This window comes from Gopherus evgoodei, chromosome 7, assembly GCF_007399415.2.
Source record: "Gopherus evgoodei ecotype Sinaloan lineage chromosome 7, rGopEvg1_v1.p, whole genome shotgun sequence".
In the NCBI taxonomy this organism is placed as follows: Eukaryota; Metazoa; Chordata; order Testudines; family Testudinidae; genus Gopherus; species Gopherus evgoodei.
The window spans coordinates 73,431,239-73,457,184 of NC_044328.1; the positions used below are offsets into that span (position 1 = coordinate 73,431,239).

The 25,946-nt window shown below is 55.4% G+C and overlaps 3 protein-coding genes across 8 annotated transcripts in view; 1 reads left to right on the forward strand and 2 right to left on the reverse strand.

The window, feature by feature from the left end:
- PSD (pleckstrin and Sec7 domain containing) overlaps positions 1–3,041 on the reverse strand; it is a 123,747-nt gene extending 120,706 nt beyond the window's left edge. Inside the window, exon 1 of the mRNA XM_030570596.1 lies at positions 2,954–3,041. The gene's annotated coding sequence lies outside the window, so the exon portion shown is untranslated. The remainder of the gene's footprint in view (positions 1–2,953) is intronic.
- Positions 3,042–18,988: 15,947 nt separating this feature from the next.
- FBXL15 (F-box and leucine rich repeat protein 15) lies at positions 18,989–23,780 on the forward strand. Its single transcript, XM_030568734.1, has 4 exons — positions 18,989–19,072; positions 20,770–20,929; positions 22,226–22,728; positions 23,148–23,780. The coding sequence occupies exons 1-4, from the start codon at positions 19,038–19,040 to the stop codon at positions 23,335–23,337; spliced, it is 888 nt and encodes a 295-aa protein (XP_030424594.1). The 5' UTR covers positions 18,989–19,037; the 3' UTR covers positions 23,338–23,780.
- Positions 23,781–24,574: 794 nt separating this feature from the next.
- The window catches only part of CUEDC2 (CUE domain containing 2), a 30,978-nt gene continuing 29,606 nt past the window's right edge, over positions 24,575–25,946 (reverse strand). For all 6 annotated transcript variants that reach the window (XM_030568740.1, XM_030568739.1, XM_030568737.1 and 3 more), the window contains one exon: positions 24,575–25,123. In XM_030568740.1, coding sequence (XP_030424600.1) covers positions 24,977–25,123 — 147 coding nt within the window. In that variant the 3' untranslated portion in view covers positions 24,575–24,976. The remainder of the gene's footprint in view (positions 25,124–25,946) is intronic.

Below are 25,946 nucleotides of genomic sequence, written 5' to 3' on the forward strand. Positions count from 1 at the left end.
CACTGTCCAGGCTGTGAGTAATGAGAGGCATTCAGTTCCCAGGTCTGTCAAACCAGCTCTAAAAAATTATGATGCATATAGCATATTATTAAGAGCAGGAAGGACTCTCAGAAGTAGTAGCTGGGCTCCACCCTCAGGAAAGCAGCTGAGGAGTGGTACTTTGGGCCCAGGTTCTGGCATGTGGAAAGCAGCTGAGGAGTGGTTCTTTTGTCAGGGGACACTTTGTACAGCTGCCACTGCTAATAGCAGTTATCAGCATTGCATTATTTGTAGAGAGTGGCATGGAGTTCAAAGAGATCTGACTCAAGCCAGGATTGGAGAAATTGACTGAAATGCAGTCAGGGGTCAGCACTCTGTTTCTGGATGGAAATGCCACCATACATAGTAACACAGATTACACGGGGCTGGTGCTTGGACAGAGGTGGTACGCGCGAGGAAAGGTCAGGCACCTTCTGGCTGATCCAAGAGCCAGCCTTCAGGAGCAAATTTAGCACTGGACTGGCAGCCCTAGAGATGGAAATGCTCTCCTTTGCTACAGTATGGGCATGCCCTATGTTTATCCATAGCACGGGCACAAAATATGCCCTACTAATTCCTTGGTCTCTCTGCCTAGACCCTTTACACAGAGAGACAATTAGTTCCATCATTTCTGTCCATTGAGACCTATCAAACTCATTTCCCATGGCCCTGTTAATGTTCCTTTGCCCCACCCCAGAATGGCCCAGCCACTTAACCCTTGGCTGTCTCCCCGTCAGCCTGTTGCAGGGCTCCAGACACAGCCTTGGGAGATGCTGGGGTAGGGGCTGCTTTGCCTTACCAGCCTCTCTTAATTGTTACTGACACTGTATGAAATTCATCAGAGGCAGCCAGACCCACCCAGCACGGCAGCCCTGAAAAGCAGGGGGAAAGCAAGGAGAAGCAATCACTTCTATTTTTAAAGAAGCCCTGCACAGAGTTGTTATGGTAACTGCACTAATAAGAGAACACATCCCTTCGTCTCTCCCCGACTCAACGACACAGCAATGGGGGAAACATCCTCCCACACCCCTTCCGAGTGCCAACAGGAGGGGGACCATCCATGTGAGGGGAGTGGGTGAGGAGGAGGGCAGACAGAAGGAGCCTAGGGAGGGTGATGGGCCGAGGAAAGGTGGGGGATGGTAAAAGGGTGGGGGGGTGAGAGTGGAGAAGGGTAAGGAGCTGAGGGGGCTGGATGGGAAGATGGGGGTTGGTAGCGGGGAGATGAGCAGTAGGGGGAAGATGGAAGTCAAGGGCACAGAGAGGGCTAGAGGGAAGATGGGGGTCAAGTGGGCAGAGGCAATATGGGGCAGGGGCAGACTGTGAACAGGATGGGCAGGAGGGAGGGGACAGTGGGGGAGATGGGGAGCAGTTTGAGGAACAAAGGGGGTGTGTGATGAGTGTGAGAGCCGGAGACAAATGATTTGCAGCTTGGGGGATCCAAAGGAGTTGGGTGAACTGAGAGTCCCAGCACTTTCAGGGGAGCTGCATGGGCTGCTTCTCTGGGGGAACCTCCCTGGGGGACACCACCCATGGGGGGAGAGAAGAGAGGCACCATGGAAAGGAAAAAGCATAACCCTGCAGACCCGCCTCCAGCAGTGAAGGGAGAGGGGCAGGGACCCAGGAAGTGCGTTAGGGAACTAGACACCCTGCAGCCTGAATTTCCCTGGGAAGGGCTTGGACCTTGGCAATGGGTGTGATCAATCAAACCTTCCCCACGCCTCTCCTCCTCCCTCACCCCGTAGCTTCCCTCCTATCTCACCAGGGGCAGGTGAGGCAATCTGAAGTGGGAACAGCAGGAGGCACTGGAGTTTATGGTGCGCCTGATGGGAGAGGGACTGTCTGAGCTGGGAGCCCCCCGGCTGCCTCCTTTCTGCCCCAGGAAGATCTGGAGCCGTGCTGCACTGGAGGTGGCAGAAAGGAAAAGGAGCAGATCCTGCTGCCTCCAGCTCTCTCTCACCTCCAGCCTGTCCCAGCTCCTCCCCCAGTCAGAATGGCCTGGCTGGCCCCCTGGCACTCTCGGGGTGTATGTGGGTGGGGGCAGAAGGTTGAAAGCAGAAGCCCCACACTGGGTGCACCATGTGTGGTTGGCTTGGCTTCTCCTTTCTGATACATTCATGCCCTATTCCCTCTTCTCCACCCAACCACAGCCCCATACATAAAGGGATGCACCTGATGGGCATCCACCCCTGTGTGGACATGCACCTGCCAGCACACCAGAACCTGGGGCTCCCCGCCCCCTTCAATCCGATAACTGCTGGGTGAGAGAGGACAGAGGGGCAGTGGGGGAGATGGGGGGCAGGGTAGTATGTGGGGGCCAGGTGGGGGCAAGGGACAGACAGAAGGGGTGGAGGGAGAGAGTGGGGGAAGGGGTCACTGTGGAGGGGGAAGGGGCAGGGATGGTGGGGTCAGGCTGAGGCCACCGAGGGAGAGCCAGGCCAGCGTGGGGAAGCTGAAGACAGGGAGGGCTGGGGGCTGGAGAGGTGGGGTAGTGTGAGGATGCTGAAGAGGGGTGGGTGGGGGGAAGGGGCTGTGTGGTGCTCTGTCAGGCAGGGGTGTCTGGGTGAGGGACGTGTGGGACTGGAGAGGGATAGGGGAGGACATCTGTGAGGCTGGGGGCAGAGTGGGGAACAGAGGGTGGGAGATGCATGGCTGGGGGGCTGGGAGGAGGAGATGTGGGTGGAGGCAGAGGGCTGGATGGTGTGTGGGTGAGGGAACTGAGTGTGGGACAGAGGCTGGGTTAGAGGATGAGGGGCAACAGTGGAGGGAAGAGAGGCTGGGTGAAGGGCAGAGGGGCTGGCTGAGGGTGGGACGGGGCTGGGCAGTGGGGCAGGGTGTTTCGGGGGCAGGATCGGGATGTGCATGGGGATGGGGGAGGGCGGGATCTAGGTGGGGGCAGGGCGCGGTACTCTCCCCTCCTCCCCACACATACACTTACCCGGCAGCGCCGCCCCGGTCTGGTGGGGGTCCCAGCTCCGCGTGGTGCTGAACGGACAGCTCCAAGCGGGCAGCCCAGCGCGCATGCGCACCGCCAGCCCCTCCGGCTGCTCCTCCGGCCGGGGAGGAGTGAGAAAGGAGCGGGGGCAGGTGAGGTCAGTTGCGTACGAGTCTGTGTGAGGGGTGGTGGTGATTGTGTGTGGGTGTGAGGGGTGGTGGTGATTGTGTGTGGATGAGTGTGGCTGTGAGGGGTGGTGGTGATTGTGGGTGTGAGGGGTGGTGGTGATTGTGTGTGGATGAGTGTGGCTGTGAGGGGCGGTGGTGATTGTGTGTGGATGAGTGTGGCTGTGAGGGGTGGTGGTGATTGTGTGTGGATGAGTGTGGCTGTGAGGGGTGGTGGTGATTGTGTGTGGATGAGTGTGGCTGTGAGGGGTGGTGGTGATGGTGTGTGGGTGTGAGGGGTGGTGGTGACTGGGGGGGTTTGAATGGTAGTGGTGATTGTGGGTGTGAGGGGTGGTGGTGATTGTGTGTGGATGAGTGTGGCTGTGAGGGGTGGTGGTGATTGTGTGTGAGTGGGTGGTGATTGTGGCTGAGAGGGGTGGTGGTGATTGTGTGTGAGTGGGTGGTGATTGTGGCTGTGAGGGGTGGTGGTGATTGTGTGTGAGTGGGTGGTGGTGATTGTGTGTGGATGAGTGTGGCTGTGAGGGGTGGTGGTAACTGTGGGTGGGTGTGAGTGGTAGTGGTGATTGTGGATGTGAGTGGGTGGTGGTGATTGTGTGTGGATAGGTGGTGGTAACTGTGGGTGGGTGTGAGGGGATGATGGTTGTGCATGGGGTGATTCCAGGCCCTTTCACACAGGATGGACACTCCGTGGTGCTGGGCCAAACACTGTGTGCACAGAGCTGAGACTGGTCCCTGGCCAGCATGCTGGGAGTGGGGTCTTCATCTATGGCAGGGGCCTGCCATTAGGAGCAGCGTGGGCCAATCTCCATGGCACTACAGCAGAGCCATGCCAGCTTCCCCCACCCCAAACTGTGCCCTGCCATACCCTCAGCCAGCACACCCCTGCAGTGACTCTCCGAGCACAGCCCTGCCCTGCCCCAGCACAGCTCTGCTGTACCCCCCAGCACAGCCCTGCCCTGCCCCAGCACAGCCCTGCCATGCCCACCCCTCCCACAAGCAGTGCAGCACAGACACCCCCCAGCAGTCACTCAGCAAGCCAGGCATTAGCTTCTATCTGAAATTTTGCATCTGGAGGCCAATCCTCACATGTGCGTTGCAGAGATGCAGGCAGACGCCAGCCAGAGGAGGCAAATGGGGCTTTACCGATCCCTGGGGATGTAGCAGCATCTGACCTTCTCATCCCATTGATTCCTCTCATCCTATCCTGAGTGACAAAACCTCCATGGATGCTATGGGGAGCCTTCCTTGTGAAATATCTCTGCATTTCGGGGGGGGGCCTTCCCTCACCCAGAAATCAAGCAGCAGCCTGGTGGGCTGGACTGTGGGCCCTTTAGGGCCTGATCCTGAAAGCTGCAGAGTACTTGGTCTTCCATCAACTGAAGCACATGCTTACCTCTAAGCATGTGAGGGGGCCCATTCAGCATGTGCTCCAGTACTTTGCTAGATCAGGGCCATAGTATTAGGTACCTTGCAGGATCCAGCCCTTGATGCCAGAGACCATGGGGACCGAGTGGAAGAGAAATGCAGTGTAAAGCAAATGATTTTCTGGCTATATGTCATTGCCCCTTTCTTACCTCCGTTCATGAGATCCATGCTGCTTTCCCCTCATGCTTCCCTTTTTTTGACTGCCATACACCTAGATCTAAATACAGCACTGGTGTAAAGGGACATGACTGTATTCACGTTGGTTTGAGTTGCACCCCTTAGAGCAGGTCTCATTTTGGGGTACTATTATGGGGTACTTCCTTGCAGTTATACAAGCTTGAAAAGCTGCTTAGCCCACCTGCAATGTTTAAAAACAAAAGAAATGCAACAGAACATCTAATTTGCCTTTTATGTTCTGTTTGTTTTTTGCATTTCATTCAGCTTGGCTCAGATGGGTCAGTTTCACTTCATCTTTAGCCAGTTTCTCTCCCAGGTTCTCATGGGCTAGCCCATGCTAGCCTGTTTAGGTTTCTAACATTATTAATTATTTGTATAGCACCAAGAGATGTGTTAGGCATGTATAAAGACAGGGACTAGTTTCTGAGCTGAGTTCCACCAGTGTAGATCCAGAATCACTCCTCAGCAAGGGATTAGTTGAGAGCAGAATCTAGTTCTGCCCCAAAAACTTACAGTCTAAAGAGCAGGGGGAATGTTTAAAGGTAAATGGTTTTAATTTCAATATTTTTAAAATCTTGATTCATTTCAGCATAACAGGGTTAGAAATACATCTGGCCACATGTTCTGTATTTTTAACAACATTGACATTTTTCTCCTAAATCACTTGACATATGTAGCCTCTTTACATTTTGAAATATACTACCACAAAACATAGCCCTGCTATTTCCTCTCCCCGCACAGGTCCTGTGAATGTCTTCTCCGCTTTAATTGCCCCAAAGCTCACAGACATGCAGTGGGGCAATGAAAAGGACAGGGCAGCAATTCAGATACCAGCTGCACAATTCTCTCTCTCTAGCACTCCACTTTATCAATGCTGACAGCAGTACTTTGTTGAAGGGATCTCTGGTCAGGGTCACATAGAAGAGATCACTTTTCATTTCCCCTCATGGGGCTGGCATTTCTAGTGGTAGCCTGAATTCTAGGCCTTTACCTTTCTCCTCGGAACCATCATCCCAAGGAATTTCACAGACTCTGTATTTTCACCACAGAACAAAACTTGTTCTGGTTTTACATATGTAAATGCTTGATCTTTCCTCTGTCTGATAAGGGAGGCGAAATACGGCCTGGAAGGCAAACTCTGGGCCTGGGCACCTGAGCTCAGCCACCAGCTGACCTTGAGCAAGTCATGGGTGCCCATACTTGAAAAAGTGGCCTCTGATTTTGGATGCCAACACAAGATACCTAAGACCTAATTTTCAGAGGTGCTGAGCACCTGCCACCCGATCACCACCCCTAGAGTGCCCCCTTGTGGCATGAGGTAGCTCTGCAGGCACCTGCCCTCAGTTCTGGGTTCTCTGCAATAATTCCTCCCTTCTACAAGGATTTGGTCCTCCAGCTGAGTCACACTTTCCAGGTTATCCAAGTCCAAAACAAACGGAGTGTCTCTCTTCTTGCTCTCTATCCAACAGCGACTCCCAGGGCTTCTTGCTTGGAGTCTGACCTCTCTGGCTCTTCCACACAGCTGTGCTCCTATTTCCTCCCCAAGAGAGAATTTAGTCACATGATCCACCGTCATGTGACATTACCCCTTGAGTCACTAGGTCACAAGTGGAGCTGGGCCTGTTACCTAGGCGAGATGGCAGCAGGAAATAAATCAATGGGGACACGGCTGTCTGACCAACAGATGGTTGACACAAACAGTATAATACAAGACTGCTCTAACTTAAAGCTACACTTCATTTAGTCTCAAGTACTTACGGTTCACAACAGGTTAGTAAAAACACCCCAACCCTCATATAATTACTGAAGTCTGGATTGGTTTCCGAGTGGTACAGCAACAGACGTCCGATGGCCCATCTTCCATTGGGGTCCCTCAGATATGTCCACAAAGTGATCCAACTAGCCCAAATTTATCCCCCCTTATTTACTGTTATTATGACAATAACATATCAATCAAAAAAACTTGTTAAGCAAGCAATTTTAAAGGTTAAGCAAGAGGTTTTCTCAGACCGTTAATTAGAAAGATGTGTTTTTGCAAAGTCTGCAGGCTTGAGGGCCCTGACAAACACATCTCAGAGGGCAAATAAGTTTCCTGTTTTATAAAAATACATTCCTCAACAATTCCAACAGAGATCTTATCAGGAAGGATGCAGGGCAAGGCTCCTTTCTTATGGCTGCTCAAGCCCCCCTCCCTTCCTGGTGAGCTATGCTAAGGCTGCTGCATAGGCCCACTAAACGCTACTGACTTGGCTGTTTTAGGCAATAAGCATGATATTGACATTCTAACTACCAATAGTGGTGCAGGCAATTTACCGATCCACCAAGATCTCCCTGTACGGGCCCATCTCGCCTTAAAGATGCCAGTCACCCTATGACTGCATCTAACACTTCTACCAAAGTCAATGGGAGCTGTGGGTGCTGAAAATCTGGCCCAAGTCTGGCCCCCAGATTCAAGAGGCACTTTTGAAAATGGGAGCCTTAACCCCCCTGTGCCTTACTCCGCTCTCCCACTGACCACAACAGCGTAACCTCCCATTCACACAAATGTCAGTAGATCACAACCTGGCTCTGTTGAGTTTTCCCGTCTGTAGCACCCCAATCCTGGCATGCCATGCAGGGGTGTTGGGTGACTTATTTCCCTAACGCTTGTGAGCTGTGCCCAAGATGCTACGAGAGGGCAAACTATGGTAACCTCCTTCACTAGGCCAAGACCTGCAGGAAAACCGCACCCAGCCCAAGAGGCTAGAAGCTCTCCAGGTATGAGGTAGCTGCCACAGAGGAGAGGATGTGAAAAGTGCTCTCTTGAAGTCAGAGTCTGTAATTACATTACTGGGAGAGGCTGGTAGGTCCTGGGACAGGCTGCCTTGCAAAACAGCCACACTCATTTGGGCCACTGGTGTTGAGGGAACCCAGTGGCAATCTCTTTGTAATGCAGTTTACTGCCAGGCTATTTCAAAACAGGAATGAACAGCAGTTCCAGGTCCTGCTCCCGAGCCTCCCAGCCCATGTGTAAGGCTTTGCAGCCATATTTCCTTACACCATTAAATGTGCTTCTCTCCCATGTTGCTGTGACGGAGCCACACAAATGGCATGGAATTTCCCGCCCTGTGTTATACGGGAGGTCAGATGGGATGATCACAGTGGTTATGTCTGACCTTCACATCTAGGAAACAACCAGGGAAAATGACAACAGGACCATTTTCCCCAAACGTGACAGCTGATTCTGGGTGTCCAACTGGAGGCACTTTGGTCCTGGTTTTCAGAAGGGCTCAGAACCTCCAACTGATCTCAGGGGGAACTGCAGGGGATCTGCAAAGGAGGCCCAAAATGACAGGCCAGTTTTCAAAAGGAAGCTGTGACTGTCACTGGAAAATGTGAAACTGATTATACCCAGGGTGCAGCCAGGGTGAAACTGACTATACCCAGAGAGTAGCAAAGGTGCAATGGGTACAACAGAACAACCTGCCAGTCATAGGGATCTCTGGGGTTATGTGGCACTACAATCAGTGACACATCTTCAGGCAGAGTTTGACACTGACAGCGCCTGTTTAACACCCTAGAGAAATTATCTGAAGAGTTAATATTTCACAGTCAAGCATTCTGGGTATATATCGGCTTTACATGAGGCAGCAGCCATTCCCCATTTCACTCCGAGAGCAGGTGCTTCTCTCACCCTGTGATATGTTAGCACCCAGTTTTCCAAATAGCTCAGCTTTCATTTAGGCACCTGGATGCAAGGCCCAGATTTCCGGTGCTCTGTGCGCAGCAGCACTCCGTTGAGAACGATGGAGGCTGCTGGGAGCCAAGGTCTTTGGGAATCTGGCCACATGATTTAGGTGCCTACCTGGAGCTGTGGGAGGCTGAGCTCTGGGAAATTACACCATTTGTGCATATCATGATTGTTTCTTGGCCTGACTTAATAAACGGTGCTCAGCCCCTCTAGCTGCCACTGACTTCTCTGGGAGGGGAAGGTGCTCAGAACCCCCAAACATCAGCTCATCTAGGCCCCCACCTTTCTAGGGGCATGAACAACACAAGGCCTCAGACAGATGACTGTTAAAATCCATACTGCCATCAGATCATAGAATCACAGAATATCAGAAGGGACCTCAGGAGGTCATTTAGTCCAACCCACTGCTCAAAGCAGGACCAACCCCAACTAAATCATCCCAGCCAGGGCTTTGTCAAGCCAGACCTTAAAAACCTCTAAGGATGGAGGTTCCACCACCTCCCTAGGTAACCCATTCCAGTGCTTCACCACCCTTCTAGTCAAATAGTGTTTCCTAATATCCAACCTAGACCTCCCCCACTGCAACTTGAGACAACGAGCACTGCAGAGCTGAAGGCCGCGTCATCTCTGGACTGCTGGACCAGGGCGTAATGGGAAGCAAAGGTGTGGACCGATGACCAGGTCGCTGCCTGATAGATCTCTTGGATGTGCACGCGGTCGAGGAAAGCCAGCGACGACGCCTGCGCCCTGGTAGAGTGCGCAGTCACACGGCCCATAGGGACGTGAGCCAAGTCATAGCAGGTCCTGATACACGACGTCACCCACGAGGATCACCTCTGCGAGGAAATGGGAAGCCCCTTAATGCGGTCCGCTACTGCCACGAAAAGCTGGGGGGATTTGCGGAACGGTTTGGTTCTGTCCACATAAAACGTGAGAGCCCGACGGACATCAAGCGAGTGGAGTTGTTGCTCCCTGCGTGACGAATGAGGCTTTGGGAAAAAGACGGGGAGGAAGATCTCCTGGTTGACGTGAAAGGCTGAGACCACTTTGGGGAGAAAGGCAGGGTGCGGTCTCAGCTGTACCTTATCTTTATGGAAGACCGTATACGGGGGATCTACCGTGAGGGCCCGGAGTTCCGACACCCGTCTAGCTGAGGTGATGGCCACTAGAAAGGCAGTCTTCCAGGAAAGACAGAGCAGGGAACAAGTCGCTAACGGCTCAAAGGGAGGCCCCATGAGCCGAGCCAGAACCAGGTTGAGATCCCAGGTAGGGGCAGGGGCTCGGACGTTGGGGTAAAGACATTCTAGTCTCTTCAGGAATCTAGTCACCATCGGGTGAGAGAAAACTGAGCAGCCATCCCCACCCAGATGAAAGGTGGAAATAGCCACCAGGTGAACCCGAAGGGACGATATCGCCAGGCCCTGTTGCTTGAGGGACCAAATGTAGTCCAAAATATTGGCGACAGAAACTTCCATAGGGAGGAAACCCCTCTCCGTGCACCAACAGGAGAAACGCTTCCACTTGGCCGAGTACGTCGCTCTGGTGGAAGGCTTCCTGCTGCCCAGGAGTACCTCACGTACCGGGGTAGAGCAGCGGAATTCAGATTTGGTCAGCCACGCAGGAGCCACGCTGCCAGGTGCAGCGACTGGAGGTCCGGGTGACAGAGTCTGCCGTGGTCCTGGGTGATCAGGTCCGGGTGAAGGGGCAGGGGGACTGGGTTGGCTATGGCCAGGTCCAGCAACATAGGGTACCAATGTTGCCTGGGCCACGCTGGAGCTATCATAATCACGCGGGCCCTGTCCCTGCGCACCTTCAGAAGGACCTTGTGGACCAGTGGGAACGGAGGGAACGCGTAGAACAAGTGGGTCGTCCACGGGATAAGGAAGGCGTTCGCTATCGACCCGGGTTCCCGGCCCTGAAAGGAGCAGAACGCCTGGCATTTCCTGTTACCCCTGGACGCGAAGAGGTCCACGCGGGGACAACCCCACCTCTGGAAGAGTGAGAGGGCGACGTCCGGGTGAAGGGACCACTCGTGCGAGAGGAAGGATCTGCTCAGGCGGTCCGCCAGCGTGTTCCATACTCCGGGGAGGAAGGAAGTCGTGAGGTGAATGGAGTGGGCTATACAAAAGTCCCAGAGCCGCATCGCCTCCTGACATAGGGGAGAGGATCTGGTGCCGCCCTGCTTGTTGATATAGTACATGGTCGTCGTGTTGTCGGTGAACACCGCGACACAACGACCTCGAAGCTGATGGGAGAACGTTTGACAAGCAAGACGGATCGCTCTCAACTCCCGCATGTTGATGTGTAGATCCACCTCCTGAGGGGACCACAGGCCCTGTGTCCTCAGGGTTCCCAGGTGGGCCCCCAGCCGAGATCTGAGGCATCCGTTGTTAGGGACACCGAGGGTTGAGGCGGATGAAAGGGGAGCCCTGCACACACGACGGACTGGTCTAGCCACCAGCGGAGGGAATCCAATACTCCCTGGGGGATGGTGACAACCGTGTCCAGCGAATGTCTGGCCGGCCGGTACTGCGCGATGAGCCAAGATTGGAGGGGCCTCATGCGGAGCCGCGCATAACCTGTCACAAACGTGCAGGCCGCCATGTGGCCTAAAAGGGTTAGGAATGTCCTTATAGAGGTCAGGGGGGCCGCCTGCAAGCACTGAATGATGGCCGACAGCGACTGGAACCTGGGCAACGGCAGAAGGGCCCTGGCCAAGGTGGAGTCCAGAACGGCCCCGATGAACTCTATCCTCTGCGTGGGGAGCAGAGTGGACTTGTCCACGTTGATAATGAGGCCCAAGGTAGTAAAGAGGCCGGTGATCCTGCGGACGTGGCTGCGGACCTGCAGCTCTGATGTGCCCCGAAGCAGCCAATCGTCGAGGTAAGGGAACACGTGAATGCGACTGCGCCGAAGATGTGCGACAACGACAGCCATGCATTTGGTGAATACCCTCGGGGCCATAGAGAGGCCAAACGGGAGGACTGCAAATTGGTAATGATGGCGGTCGACCACGAACCGAAGGAAACGTCTGTGTTGTGGCAGTATGGCGATATGAAAGTAAGTGTCCTGCATGTCGAGGGCGGCGTACCAGTCTCCAGGATCCAGAGATGGGATAATGGTCCCCAGGGATACCATGCGGAACTTCAACTTCACCAGATGTTTGTTGAGTTCCCGCAGGTCGAGGATAGGTCTGAGGCCTCCCTTGGCCTTGGGGATGAGGAAGTAGCGGGAATAAAACCCCTTGCCCTTGTCGTTCTCTGGAACCGCCTCTATGGCTCCTTTGTCGAGGAGTGTCTGCACCTCCTGGCGGAGGAATTGCTCGTGAGAGGGGTCCCTGAAGAGGGACGAGGGTGGGGAGCGAGAGGGAGGGAAAGACGTAAACTGCAGACGGTATCCCATCTGCACAGTGCGTAAGACCCAGCGGTCGGATGTTATTTGGGTCCACGCCTGGAGGAAAAACGAAAGGCGGTTGGAAAACGGGGGGGAAGGATCCGTGGGGGAAACTGGTACCGCGCCCTCGGGCGCACCTTCAAAACGAAAGTTTCGGCCCAGGTGGGGCTTTGGAGGAGCTCTGGTTCTGCCCCTGTTGGTTCCCCGACTGTCTGCGCCTGCCATTTCTGCTGCAGCGCCTATTGAGGTCCTGCTGCTGGCGGAACTGGGGGTATGTCCGGCGCTGCTGCTGTTGTTGCAGCCGGAAGGGTCTGCATTGTGTCCCGGGCGTGTGCATCCCAAGGGAGCGCATGATGACCCGATTGTCCTTCAGACTTTTTAGTCTGGGGTCTGTCTTCTCCGAGAACAGGCCCTGGCCTTCGAACGGGAGGTCCTGGATGGTATATTGGAGCTCCGGTGGAAGGCCAGAAACCTGAAGCCAGGAGATGCGGCGCATTGTAACCCCTGAGGCGAGGGTACGAGCGGCCGAGTCTGCTGCGTCCAAGGAGGCCTGCAACGAGGTTCTTGAGACCTTCTTGCCCTCGTCAAGAATTGCCGCAAATTCTTGACGCGCCTCCTGTGGCAACAGCTCCTTAAACTTATCCGCTGCCACCCAAGAGTTAAAGGCGTAGCGGCTAAGGAGGGCTTGCTGGTTGGAAACCCTGAGCTGAAGGGCCCCCGCTGAATAGACCTTGCGGCCGAGGAGGTCCATACGCCTGGCCTCCTTGGACTTGGGAGCTGGGGCCTCTTGTCCATGACGCTCCCTCTCGTTCACCGACTTACTACGAGGGAGCACGGTGTCGGGTGAACATGGAGGTACTCATAGCCCCTAGAGGGGGCATGGACTTCCGCTCCATGCCTCGTGCAGCAGGGGGGATGGAGGCCGGTGATTGCCAGATCGTATTGACGTTGGCCTGGATAGTTCGAATAAAGGGCAGGGCGACCCTGGTGGGAGCATCTGAGGAAAGGATGCTCACCACGGGATCTTCGATCTCAGAGACCTCCTCAGTTTGCAGGTTTAAGTTCTGTGCCACGGGCCTGAGGAGGTCCTGGTGCGCCCTGAGGTCGAGTGGGGGAGGGCTGGTGGAAGAAGTGCCTGCCACTGCCTCATCGGGAGAAGATGATGAGGAGACCCCTGGCAAGAGAGTGTCCATAGGGGGGTCTGTCTGAGCCCGCGCCTCTGACTCCGGAGGGAGCTCAGGGTCCTGCTGTTTGGACCTGTCCTCCCCATCCAGAGAGGGAGGGGGCGAGACAGCAATGCCTCCGGCGCCCTGTGCTCAGCCGTCGCAGGCCTAGGAGGAAGTTGCTGGGGGCCCTGGGCTTGGTGGTACGCCCAGGGTGTCCAGAACCCCCACTGCTGCGGTCCCTGGTCCTGCGGAGGAGGGTCCTGAAAAAGGGTCGTGTGCCTGACTGTGTCCAGCGCAGAAACACTGTCTGCCTGTGACGACACAGACGGCTGTCTGGAAGGCCATGGAGGGGCCGAACACGGCTGATAGGAATCCCTTCGTCCTGACGCCGAAGATGTTCTTGGTGCCGGGGACCGGTACCGGGAATCATACCGGTGCTGGGATCGGGACTGGGGCCTGCCTTGGACTCGGTGCCGGGAGCGGGACCGGTACCTGCTGCCAACTCAGTGCCGGGATTGGTACCAGGACCTGCCACCGACACGGTGCCGGGAGGTCGACCGGGACCAGGACCTGCCACCAGCTTGGTGCTGGGAGGTCGACCGGGGAGTTGATCGCCGGCGGGAACGGCTCCTAGAGTCCCGGTGCTGGTATTGGTGACTTGAACCAGACCGGGACTGTTTGGAGGATGACCGGCGCCGCGAGTGCGACCGGTACCGCCGAGGGGAGCAGTGCCGGGACTGCGAGCGACGCCGGGATCGGGAGTGTCCACGGTGACGGGGCCTCGACAGCGAACGTGAGTCCCGAGATGGCACTCTCATCGTCGGCTTGCCTCTGGACACAACCCGCACCGGGGGTACCGGGGGTGGAGGCTGAGTTGGCTCTGTAAGAGCGATCAGGTCCCGTGCTGAAGCAAAAGTCTCTGGCGTCGATGGGACCAATAGCTCAACCCCAGATCTTATGGGGGAGCTAGGAGGGACCGGACTCGACGGATCCTCCGGGCCTGGAGTCGACGGGATCCCTGCCAGTGGTGCCGCAGCCGAGGTAGGTGCCAGGCATTCCACTCAAATCTGCCTGGATGGAGTCGCAGACTTCAAGGGCCTTGCTTCGGGTCCCGGTGCTGGGGAAGGATGGTGCCGGGGTGTCTTTCCGGTGCCGGCACGGTCCGGTGCCGGTGTAGAGGCGACGGTCTGCGAAGCTGCCGGGTTGAGTGCTGCTTCCATAAGGAGAGTCCTCAACCTCTGGTCTCTCTCCTTTTTTGTCCTAGGCTTAAAAGCCTTGCAAATGCGGCACTTGTCTGAGATGTGCGATTCCCCCAGGCACTTTAGGCACGCGTCGTGGTGATCGCTGGTCGGCATTGGCTTCTTACAGGCCGCGCATTGTTTGAAGCCCGGCGAACCAGGCATGGGCCCGGTGCCGGGTGCCGGGAAGGGCTACGGCCCCAACCTGCTAACAAATATTTACAACTATTTACAATACACTAATTAACTAACTTTACTTAACAACTATTTACTACTAATTACAACTATGAACTGTAAAACGAAGGAGAGCTAGGGACGTGGAGGACAGCAATGCCGTGCTCCGCAGTTCCAACGACCGACACGGCGGTAAGAAGGAACTGAGGAGCGGGTGGGCCGGCAGCGGTATATATCAAGTGCCATGGCGGCGCCACTCTAGGGGGCGACCTGCCGGCCCACTGGAGTTGCTAGGGTAAAAAGTTTCCGACAAACATGCACGCGCACCTAACTGGAATGGATATGAGCAATCATTCGAAGAAGAACTGCTGCTTAGCCAGGTGGTCCCCAGCCTGTGGCGGTACATGAGATTTTTCCTTCCTAAGTGCAGGACTCTGCACTTGTCCTTGCTGAACCTCATCTGATTTCTTTTGGCCCAATCCTCCAATTTGTCTAGGTCACTCTGACCCTATCCCTACTCTCCAGTATATCTACCTCTCCCCACAGCTTAGTGTCCCTGCTGAGCATGTAATCTATCCCATTATCAGTAAAGATGTTGAACAAAACTGGCCCCAGGACCGATCCCTGGGGCACTCCGCTTGATACCAGCTGCCACCTAGACACAGAGCCATTGATCACTACCTGTTGAGCCTGACAATTTTGCCAGCTTTCTGTCCACCTTATAGTCCATTCATCCAATCCATACTTTAACTTGCTGGCAAGAATATGGTGGGAGACCGTATCAAAAGCTTTGCTAAAGTCAAGGTATATCACGTCCACTGCTTTCCCCATATCCACAGAGCCAGTTATCTTATCATTCATTTTACACTACTCTGTTTTTATATAGCTTTACATAGATTACATTCACTTTATACATTTGGGGCAGTTAAGTTCCAGTAGAACCTCCTTATGTTTTTTTAGCAAATTTGACTAAATTATCCATAGTCGAATTATTTCAATCAGATTGTCTCTTTGCCTGGACTATTTACAGACATTCCTTTGGAAAAGGGCCCATTTTCCCTTCAGAATGGCTGCAAAGAAACCAAGAAACTATCTTATCATAGGTTTCAGAGTAGCATCATAGAAGGTAATCAGGTTGGTCAGGCATGACTTGTCCTTGGTGAATCCATGTTGAACATTCCTGATCACCTTCCCAGCAGCCTCAGACCCCATGGCAAAGAGGTGCTCTTTAGATGCCAGATTAGATAGAGATTAGATCCGCCCACAAATGATGGAAACCCTTCCCCTTCAAACCTCACCCCAAGGAAAAACTCAGCTGAATAGACAGGTCTTAAGTTTGTGCCAAGGATGAAGAAACCCTCAGGCCCACGGGAATGGGGAGGCACCAGGGATTGAAGCAGGAATCTCCAAAGTAAAGAGCATGAGTTGCTACAGATCCCTAGCCGGTGCTGTATCAGAGTCACATCCTCCTTGGACCAGGCATAAAGAGGGACCCATCATACGCACTGCTCTGCAGGTTACACAAGCACTCCACTGAGAACACCCTGCCTCCAGCCCCCAGCGGTGAATCTGCATGCGAATTCCAGGGGATCTCAGCAGCCCAGGGCAGAATAGGGGCAAAGAGGAGGTTGCCAGGACACACTGTGATGGGCCTGAAAGGTTCCAGACTGCCAGCAACACGGGTATGAGACGCTCCCTGGGTGAGATGCCCCAAGGCTGCTGAGCTGAGCAAGCAGGAAGCTGATTCCTCACTGGATATTCTATCAAGCACTGTGGGGGATTCACTTTGGGAACCTCAGGGCCCCTTCTCAGGTCATGCCCAGGAGTGACTCACTGTGAGAGCTGGGCTGAGCTCAGGGCAGCCTGGTGGTCTGGCTAGCATGGGCTGGAACAATCTCCTCCAGCCTGTCTGGCACCTGATGGGACTCACTCCCTGGTTATTTCAGGAGATGCCTCCAAGTATGAACAGGTGGTGCCTGTCCTGGCTGGAGGAGGGAGACAGTGCGCATAGGGCACCTGCTCTAAGGCTAGTGCATGTCCCTGGAGAGAGCTGTGCCAGCACAGTCTCGGTCAGCGCCAGCTGCTCAGTGATCCCGCCTGAGTCTATTGACTCGCCAGAAGGTGCCTTAATCCCTCATCTGCTAAATGGTGAATCCTATTTATTCACTGGTACCAAGTCTCAGATCAAAATAGCCACATGCTGCATCAACGTCTGCCCTACTCCAACACTCCCTCCCCCACCCCCAGGCAGCAGTGGATTAGCCACTGGGCCTGTGCCCAGGGGCCTTGGTCAACTGAGGGGCCCTGGAACCCCAGCCACTGGGCGAGCGGGGCAGGGAAAGCTCCGGCACCTCAACCCTGCTCCCAGGCAGCAGCACCAGGTGGGCAGGGTGGGTGCAGTGGTGGAAGCCCAGCACCCTGTGGCCTTGGCAGAAGCCGGGGGCAGCAGGGGAAGCCCCCAACCCTGGTCTCCAGAAGAAGCGCTGGGTGGGGTAGGAGAAGCCCCAGTGCTCCAACTCTGATCCCCCGCAGAGGCGCGGGGGGTGGCCCACATGTACACATCCACCCACACAATTAAATTCAAATGGATTCGTCCCGGGCCCCATTGGCCCAGATTAACCCAGCACCACTGCCTCAGGGGATCCTTATTCTCCATAAGGTCCCCAGTCCTTGCACTCAGCAGCTACTTGCAGGCTGGCAAACCCCACTGCCCAGCTTCCTGCTCCAGGCCCAGAGATCTATCTGGCTCTGGGTAGAGCACTGGGGCTAGGTCAGGCCTGGGCAGCTCAGCCACCTGCCAGGAAATAGGAGTGAACACACCCATTGTGAGTGGGGAATCCCTTGTTCCCCACTTTGTCCACAGTACCCTCCCAACTCAAGGGAGACAAGCTCCCTGTCCCCTCACTGCCCTGGAGCTGGGACTGACCTTGTGGCTCCAGTTTCATTTCTGTCTGCAGCTGGGATACACTCCTGTTTCCTCCTCCGCCACCTCTGTTTCAGGGGGTGGGTAATTTCTCTGGGAGAGGTTTTAGTTCTGGGTCTCTTTGTAATTAACAGCATCAGCAAATTGAACACAGAGCCCCAAGAGACACTGATCTCCCCCCACTCTGTAGTAAAACACTTGGCTTCTCTCCCTGCCCCCAATCCTGGGATTATTTTGTCTTACTCCCCTTATTTGCCCCCTGCACAATCATGGCCCTTCTTTTTCTCCGATCTCACCAAGCCCCGTTGCCCCAGGTGTTTCTCCTCTTCCCCCCTCTTGAAGTCATTGTGAGCAGCAAATGGGGAAACCGGGCTTGTCACCTCCATGTTAAAGATTGGGAAACTGAGGCATTGGGTAGTCAGAGGACTTGGCCAAGGTCCCTGGGTGAGTCAGTGTCCCAGTACTCAGGTGTTTCTGACTTCTCCTCCTGAGCCACCTGTCACATTGGCTATAAACTATGACTAACTAACATTATTGCCTCTCACAGGCCTGTCATCCTGCAAGGTCCACAGGCATCTCACAGACTGCGTGTATGGGACCCCACAGCTAGCTTGAAAGTGTGGCTGCCTCCAGGGAGGAGTGTCTGTACCAGCAGCTCTGTACAACAGGGTTTGTTAGGGTAGCAGGCAACCAAGTGACCCCGTGGGGGATCTGAGCAAGCCAGTGGGGGGTAATCTGCCAGTTTAGACAGAAAGCTCTACAGGAGCAGGGACTGCCTCTCAGAATATGTTCTGTAGCCCACCCAATGTGGTGCTCTCTCCACCTCTTGTGGTGACAGCCACAGACAGGTGACGAGCCTGCTCCTGCCTTGGCAAACAGAGCTGAGCTTTTCGGATCCCACAGCAGAGACTCGTGCTTTAAGATCCAGAGGTCCCAGGTCTGATCCTCCCTACTGGTGCCTGACCCAGGATGCGGACAGTGTAACATCTGTTTATCACCCAGCACTGGGGATCATGCTGGCTGGCCTCTGGGTGCTGCTGAGTATAAATGTTCAATAATAAAAATATCTCACCATACACCAGAAACCCCCAGCTGCCCCCTGGACCCCCAGTATGGCCATCCCTGGAGAGGGTCCACCTCCACTGCCGCCCAGCCAGGGTGCTCGGCAGGGAGAGCGCCCCCTAGGCCTCCCTGCAGCACGTGATCTCTCTCGTGGTCTCCCCTCCAATGCCTGGACCCCACTTTGCTGGGAAGCCTGGCCAGGATCACAGCCACAGACAGGCTGGACTAGCCCTATGGGTTGATACACAAACTTTCTGCCCCCAAGACTAGGGACGGGGCTCAGCCCCGGGTGAGCCGCCTCCAGACGAGGCAGGCCTTGGAAGAGGGCCAGATTCAGTCTCCCCTTGCCCCGGGGCTGGACCCCCGCCAGGCCTAGACCGGATCGTTTTTCTCCGGGTCGGTAGGTCCAGCCGGACAGAACACGTCAGAGAACGGACGGGTCGACGCTGTAGCGCTCGATTGAGTTGGTCTGTCGGAGGGGGCACCGCATTTCCGCCCCGCTGAGCGTATGCCGGTGCATGATATGTTTATCTGGCGCCCGGCGCCATTGACACGTCATCGCGAGGGGCGGGGTAAACGAGCCAGCCGGCTGGCGAAGATTGGACCAGAACCCCATGGAGCTGCCAGGGGAGACTCGGCCCTGCCCCAGGTACCAGCAGATGTGCCCGGCTGGGGGGGGCAGGCAGCGCCCCCAGCTGTGCCCGGCTGGGGGGGGGGGGCAAGGCAGCGCCCCCAGCTGTGCCCGGCTTGGGAGGGGCAGGCAGCGCCCCCAGCTGTGCCCGGCTTGGGGGGGGGGGCAGGCAGCGTCCCCAGCTGTGCCCGGCTGGGGGGGGGGGCAGGCAGCGCCCCCAGCTGTGCCCGGCTTGGGGGGGGGGCGGCAGGCAGCGCCCCCAGCTGTGCCCGGCTTGGGGGGGGGGGCGGCAGGCAGCGCCCCCAGCTGTGCCCGGCTTGGGGGGGGGCGGCAGGCAGCGCCCCCAGCTGTGCCCGGCTTGGGGGGGGGGCGGCAGGCAGCGCCCCCAGCTGTGCCCGGCTTGGGGGGGGGGCGGCAGGTAGCGCCCCCAGCTGTGCCCAGCTCGGGGGTGGGTGTCCCCGGCTGTGCCGGGTCGGAGCGGGCAGTGCCCCTGGAGGCAGGTGGTATTTAAACGGCCAGAGCAGCCCCTGCCATGGCGCTTTCACCCTTGCATGGGGCCCGCGCTGCTGGCAGGGAGCTGGTCTCTGTGACCCATGCAGGGCTTGGTCTCTCTGCCTAGACTGGCAGGAGAGCACTTAGTGCTGCTGGCTTGCTACGTGCACGGGAGCCCACCTGGCTGCCCTGGTCCAAAGCTCCCTCGCAGCTGCTGGGCAGGAAGTGGGTCATTTTTTGCTGGTGCCCTAGCAATGGGAGGCTTCCTATTCCATCACCAGCCCCCGCCACAGCTGCCTCTGCAGGTGACACCCTCTCTCTGTAGCTTTCCCTGCGTTGAAAGCTCAGTGATGAGCAGGACGATGGGGAGGGGTGCTGACGCGGCTGGACTGGGGAGTGTGTATTTACCGGCTCTGGGTGGAAGTGACTCCCCAATTACCTTCTCTGCTGCTGGAATTAGTTTGCAAAGAGGCACTTGCACTGGTAGCTAGAAGAGTTACTGCCTGACTGCCATGCTGAGGCAGTTGCTCTAGCTCTGTCTTTTAAAGCACGGAAATCTAATTACTGCTCCATGTTTCACTCCCTTTATAAAAAAAAAAAAAAGACAAAACTTCAGAAGCAGAAAATGTATTTTCTCCCCCCTGGAGGCTGCTTCTGATGTATGATATGTTTCTTGTTCCCTCTGCACCTCATCAGAGGGTGCTGGGCTCTGTTCTGCCACAGCAGAGCCACTTACATAGTGCCAGGGCCTGCATGACAGCCCCTCCCCCCCATTTTCACATAACACTGGCTGCCCCCACTGCAGACCACCTGTCTGGTTAGATCTTGAATGGGAAGGATTGGGTGTGCGACAGAATAGGAGCTAAAAAGACTGGCTGTGTGCAGTTGGCCTCACACTGCAGCTTACTCTCCTCACTGTCGAGAGAACACCTGCCCAGCAGCTGGGAATCAGGTCTTTTTGACAGCCTGAAGGATGGAGGGCTTGACTGGAGTGGGAGCACATCTGAGAACCCCTGGGAAGCTTCACAAGAGAGCAAATCCAGCCCCAAGCTGGGAGTCTGCTAACAACAGGCTCTAGCAACTAGTTTCTCCTTCTGGCAGCTTGTTTTCTCGATGTAATGGTTGGCTGCTGCCCAGCCACTGTCATGAAACAGTTTGGGCTTTTACTAGAAACAGGGTCTAACTGGCTCCCCAGAGTTTACCTGCCTTTACTTTTCCTTCAGGGGCCACCTCCTGGACTTGCCCTGGGAGGACATTCTGGTGCCACACATCCTCTGCCATCTGCCGCTGCGACAACTCCTGAGCCTGCAAAGGGTCAGCAAGCCATTCCAGACTCTCATTCAGCTGTACTTGGCCAACATGCGCTGCTTTGACTCTAGCCAGGTATGGGACAGTTCTACACTTGGTGCTGGGGAGAGCTGTTACCTGTGAGAAGAACCTACAATGGGAAAGTCAGGCTAAGTGGAAGGGAGTGAGGCAAATCACAGTGAGATTATTTGCTCTGGTTAATGCCCTCCCTCACTGCCCCCCCCCCCCCAAATGCTTTCAGGGCCTGACAGGAGTGATTTAAGTGTCAGCAGTGAGCAGATTTTTGTTTGTTAATAATAGGCCATTAGGCTGACAGGAATGATGAAACCAGAAGCCCCTCCCATGGCCCTATCCAAGCACCAGCAGGGCGGGAGCAGAGAGGCCCTAGGCTGGGAATGGGACACACTCTCTGTTTTGCCCAGGTGTGGAAGCGGGTGGGAATGATGCATGCAGCTGTGTTTGGAATATGTCATCTCAATGGGTCTGGTTCCTTGAGGCGGGGGGATGGAAATACAATGTGTGCAGGTGTGTCCAGCCTCAGGGGCTGGAACTCACCAAGCCAAGTGTTCTTCCAGCCTTACTGGAAAGGTGGTACAGGGGACTGACTGCAGGGACGGCTCTTCCTGCTGAGTAGGAAACACGGGAGATTATAGGTTGGGCCTCAGTGAAGAGCTGGTCTATGCACAAATCAGCACAGAAATAGTAAGAGGTGGATGTTAAACCAGTTACAAATAAAACCAGTGGAGTTATTTTAGTGCAGGTCTGAGTGAACATACTTATTAGAGTAGCACTGGCTCAAGTGGATTTAGTTAAATTCAGTTTGTTACTAACTGTGGCTAAATTTACTTGAGTCACAGTTATTCAAAAGACGTGCGTTCACATGGGGACTTGCACAGCTTAGAAGAGATTGAATGGAAGGAGTGACTGGCTGGGAAAAACTTAAAAAAAGAGCAGAATGGGCATTGCTTGCCCTAGCACTGATTAAGAGGGGCAGGACTGTCTGCAAGTGTTTACAGCTGGAGAATGCAGAGAGGCAAGGATTTAGAAACAGAAGCAATGCAAAGGCATTAAGAGGAGGTAACTTTGGATTGAAGAGCTGGAATAACTTCTTGATGGCAAGAATTCTCATACTGTGGATTGGTCTCTTAAGGGAAGTTGTGGGAGCCCCATCATTTGGGCCACTGAAGTGGAGAAGAAGCTGCAGGATGTGCTGCAACCCTGGTGGGGCGGGAGGTAGATTTGGTGACCTACCAGGTCTCCTCTGGCTCTTTAATGTCTCTGGTGCAAGGAAGAGACTGGTGGGGGAGAGAAACGAAGAGTCAGGGCAGTGTTGAAACACTGGAGGTCTCCTTCTCTGTTCTCCCAACGCAGGTTGGCCCTCATCTCCCCAAAGCTGCTTTCTGTAACCTTCTGAAAGACAATGAAGTCCTGCAACATTTAGCGCTCCAGAACTGCTCTGATTGGCTGACTGACAAGGAGCTGCTTCCTGTGATTGGCCAGAACCACCACCTGCAGGAGATCCAGCTGAGCAGCTGCCTGCAGCTGAGCCGGCATGCCCTGGTGGCCATCTCGCTGAGCTGCCCCAACATGCGCTGTCTCTCCCTGGCTCACTGTGAGTGGGTGGATAGCCTCTCTCTGCGCAGCCTGGCTGACCACTGCAAGGGACTTGAGTCCCTGGACCTGACGGCCTGTCGCCAGCTGAAGGATGAAGCCATCTGCTACCTGGTGCAGAAGTGCAGCAGGCTGAAGTCCCTCTCTCTGGCTGTCAATGCCAATGTGGGCGACACGGCAGTGGAGGAGATTGCCAAGTGCTGCCGTGAGCTGGAGCACCTGGACCTCACCGGGTGTCTGCGAGTCAAGAACGAGTCCATTAGGTACCAAGTTTGCTTAACTGTGAATACAGGGTGGGGGCCCTCCATGTGGGATCAGAGCGGGGGATGGAGATCAGAGAGAAGGGAGGCAGGGTCTCTTCCTTGCTTGCTTCTGTGGTGCTGGGTGCAGTGGGAGCTCTGTGCTGCTGGGGAAGGCTGCTGCCAGGCCCTAGAGGACAGTGTAGATACTAGATGCACCGATGTGGGCTTGGCTACAGTAAACTCTCTGGGACACCATAGAGAGGGATCAGGATTGAGCTGATCACCAGATTATCATCTCCTGCACATGCTCTATGCCAAGGCAAGGCCCTCCTCCCATGGGATAGGGGTATTGGGTGTCACACAGATTCATCTTCCAGTAACAGGGCAGGGGGTTCTTGGAGCAGGAGCTGTGGCCTCCAGCCTGCGCTCTCTCTTGGCAGGGTCCTGGCCGAGTACTGCGCCAAGCTGCGCTCGCTGAAGGTGAAACACTGTCACAAGGTGGCCGAGTCCAGCCTGAGCATCCTCCGTGGCCGTGGGGTGGAGCTGGATGTGGAGCTGCCGCTGCAGAGGGCCCTTGTTCTCCTGCAGGACGGGGTTGGATTCGCCCCCTTCATTAACCTTCAGATCTAGAGGAGGGGGACAGCTGGCCTCTGCCTCCCGGAGGGTGCTGTAAGAAACTGCTGCTGAGACTCAGAGGGAGCAGTCAGTCCCATCAGTGTGGCTGGTCTTGATGGGGCTCTCTGACCTCCCTCTACCTCCCGCCCCCTTGGAGCTCTTTAGCCACTGCTGTGTTTGTAATGGGGCTCCCTCACTGCCTCCTGGGGGAAGCAGCAGCCCTTTGCAGTGGTTTGAAAAGCAAGAGGCACTCTCAGCAGCACCATGGTGCTGAACACGTCCCGGCAGGGCCAGGTCGGCTGGTAAATGGGATATATTATTTAAGCAATATTTAAAATCTCTAAGCCCAGCATGCTGGGCATCGGCTGTTCAGAGAGCAGGACACTGTGTGCAGGAACTATGGCCATGGACTTGCTGCAGAACTGTTGAATAAACCAGACCACCTCTGCCCTACTGAAGGGGAAGTATGAGCTCTCCTCCCAGCCAGGACAGGGCTCGCTGAGCTGCGGGGAGGGCGTCTCAGTGATAGCTGCAGCACGCTGGAATGACCTTGTCAGAAACCAGAGGGTTCTGCTCCCTCTGGGTGGGCCATCTCCCAACAGGAGTGGCACAGGCTAGTCACCCTGACCCAGGCAGCTGTGAGTCCGCGCAGCTAGCCTGTACCACCATTTGCTGCGTGTGCCACTGCAGCTACCCTGCTTTCTTGGCATGTGGCTCAATGAGAGTTAGGAGTCACAGCCCTAGCTCCAAGTGTGGGCTGGAGGGGAAAGTGACACTAGCCCTGGAGAGGGAGAGCCTGATTCCCAACTTCTACGGCAGGGAGAAGAGCGAAACCTCTGGGTTTTTACTGCTGGGGAATTCAGTTCACATCTGAGCTTGGTCAGAAGTATAGCTTCAGCCTGAGCTGTGTCCCCTGCCCATCACAGGGCTGGTGGCTGCCACTCAGATTCCAGCCCTGAAATAACAGGGCCCCTAGGGGTGTCTTCGGCTGTTAGCCGCAACGAGGTGCTGCAGATCCAACAGGAATTGTGCTGCCAGAGGTGTGGGGAGTTCACAATACCAGGCCTAGTTTCCAGCCTAAGCCCTTACATTCACTGTGCATTCAATGTGCTAAAGGAGCTGCATGTAGCCAATCTGCAGGCACCATCTCATGCCCCGAGCAGGGGTGTGGCAGAGAGAGAAGGCTGCAACTTGAGCCTCCAACCAACCATGAGACCCTGGTGACCCTTCCCAGGAGCAGACATGGTCTGTCTGAATTCCACAGATTCACACCATCTTTATTAACTGTCACAATCAACACTATTGCACACACATTTAAAAAGACAGCTCTGAACTGCACTAGCCACACATTAGCTATAAAAAAATCCCCATGCAAGGAATGGCAGAGAGGTCCAGGACACACAGCAGCAGGGCTGGTCAAATCTGCCATAGCAATAGCTGGCTCCTGGCTGCGGAGGGACAATTTGGAGGGTTACACAAACAGAGTTGCTGAACAGGCTCCTCTGTGGCATCATGCTATAATTAGAGGCCGACAGCAGCATGCTGACTCCCAGTGGTAGGTTAGTTCCAGTTAGAGGAGTGTAGAAGGCCTCAGGGCTGTCCCTCCATGCCTCAGGCAGCAGGGTAGAGGATGATGCCTTGGAGGGAACGTCTGTCAGTGGAATTTGTATTTCTTGGCTGGCTTGAGGCTGATGTAAGTTCTCTTCATCTCCTCACTCTCTGGCTTCTTAATGTCTTTGTACCTTTCTCCCTTTGTACTCACCACCTGGTTGTCAATGTAGCGGATCAGTTTCTTGGGAGCCTAAGACGGAAGTGAAATTGATGTGAAGCAGAAAGTGATGGAAGCCCTGGGTGGGTCTGTGGGTCAGGTGCAATCAGGGCCGGTGGAACCATTTAGGCGACCTAAGTGGTCGCCTAGGGCGCTGGGATTTGGCGGGGGGGGAGGGGGCATTTTCTTCGGCAGCGACCGCGGCGGCTGGATCTTCAGCCACCCCGGTCGCTGCCAGCATTTAGGTGGAGGGAGCTGGGGCAGGGGAGCACAGGGAGGGCCGCCTGCAGCAAGTAAGGAGGGGGGGAGGGCGACATGCACGGGAACTCCCTGCCCAGCTCATCCCTGCCCCACCTCCTCCTCGATCATGCCATGGCTGCTTCACTTCTCCCACCTCCCAGGCTTGTGGCGCCTAAGCTGATTGGTGCTGCAAGCCTGGGAGGTGGGAGTAGTGAAGCAGCCACGGTGTGCTCATGTGTGGAGCAGGGGTGAGTGCCTCAGAGTGGAGGGTAGGGAGCTGCCACGGGAGGGGCGCCTCAGGGCAGGGGTGCAAGGTGGAAGTTTCGCCTAGGGCGCGAAACAGGGATGCACATCCCTGCACTGGCCCTGGGTGCAACTGGCATCAACTGAAACGTTTAGGTTCTGTCTCTCACACGTTCTTAAGAGCAGGACTAGCTGAACTCAGCAGCTGGAGAACACTGTGAGAGTCTTGCTTAAAGAACTGTTAGAAAAGCAAGATGAAGCCACTGGCGTATACCTACCCCCTCGTGGGAAACCACAGCATTAGGCTGAAGTGGTAAATAGTGATAGCCCCTGCTGCCCATCTTACACCTCTCTTGGCTGCACCAGTTCCCCC

What these genes read in the sequence shown, in the direction of transcription:
- FBXL15 (XM_030568734.1), top strand. Translation starts at nt 19,038, where the DNA reads ATGGAGCTGCCAGGGGAGACTCGGCCCTGCCCCAG. An exon ending in GCTGCTTTGACTCTAGCCAG is followed by an intron (nt 20,930 to 22,225) that starts GTATGGGACAGT and finishes CTCCCAACGCAG; the next exon opens with GTTGGCCCTCATCTCCCCAA. An exon ending in GTCAAGAACGAGTCCATTAG is followed by an intron (nt 22,729 to 23,147) that starts GTACCAAGTTTG and finishes CTCTCTTGGCAG; the next exon opens with GGTCCTGGCCGAGTACTGCG.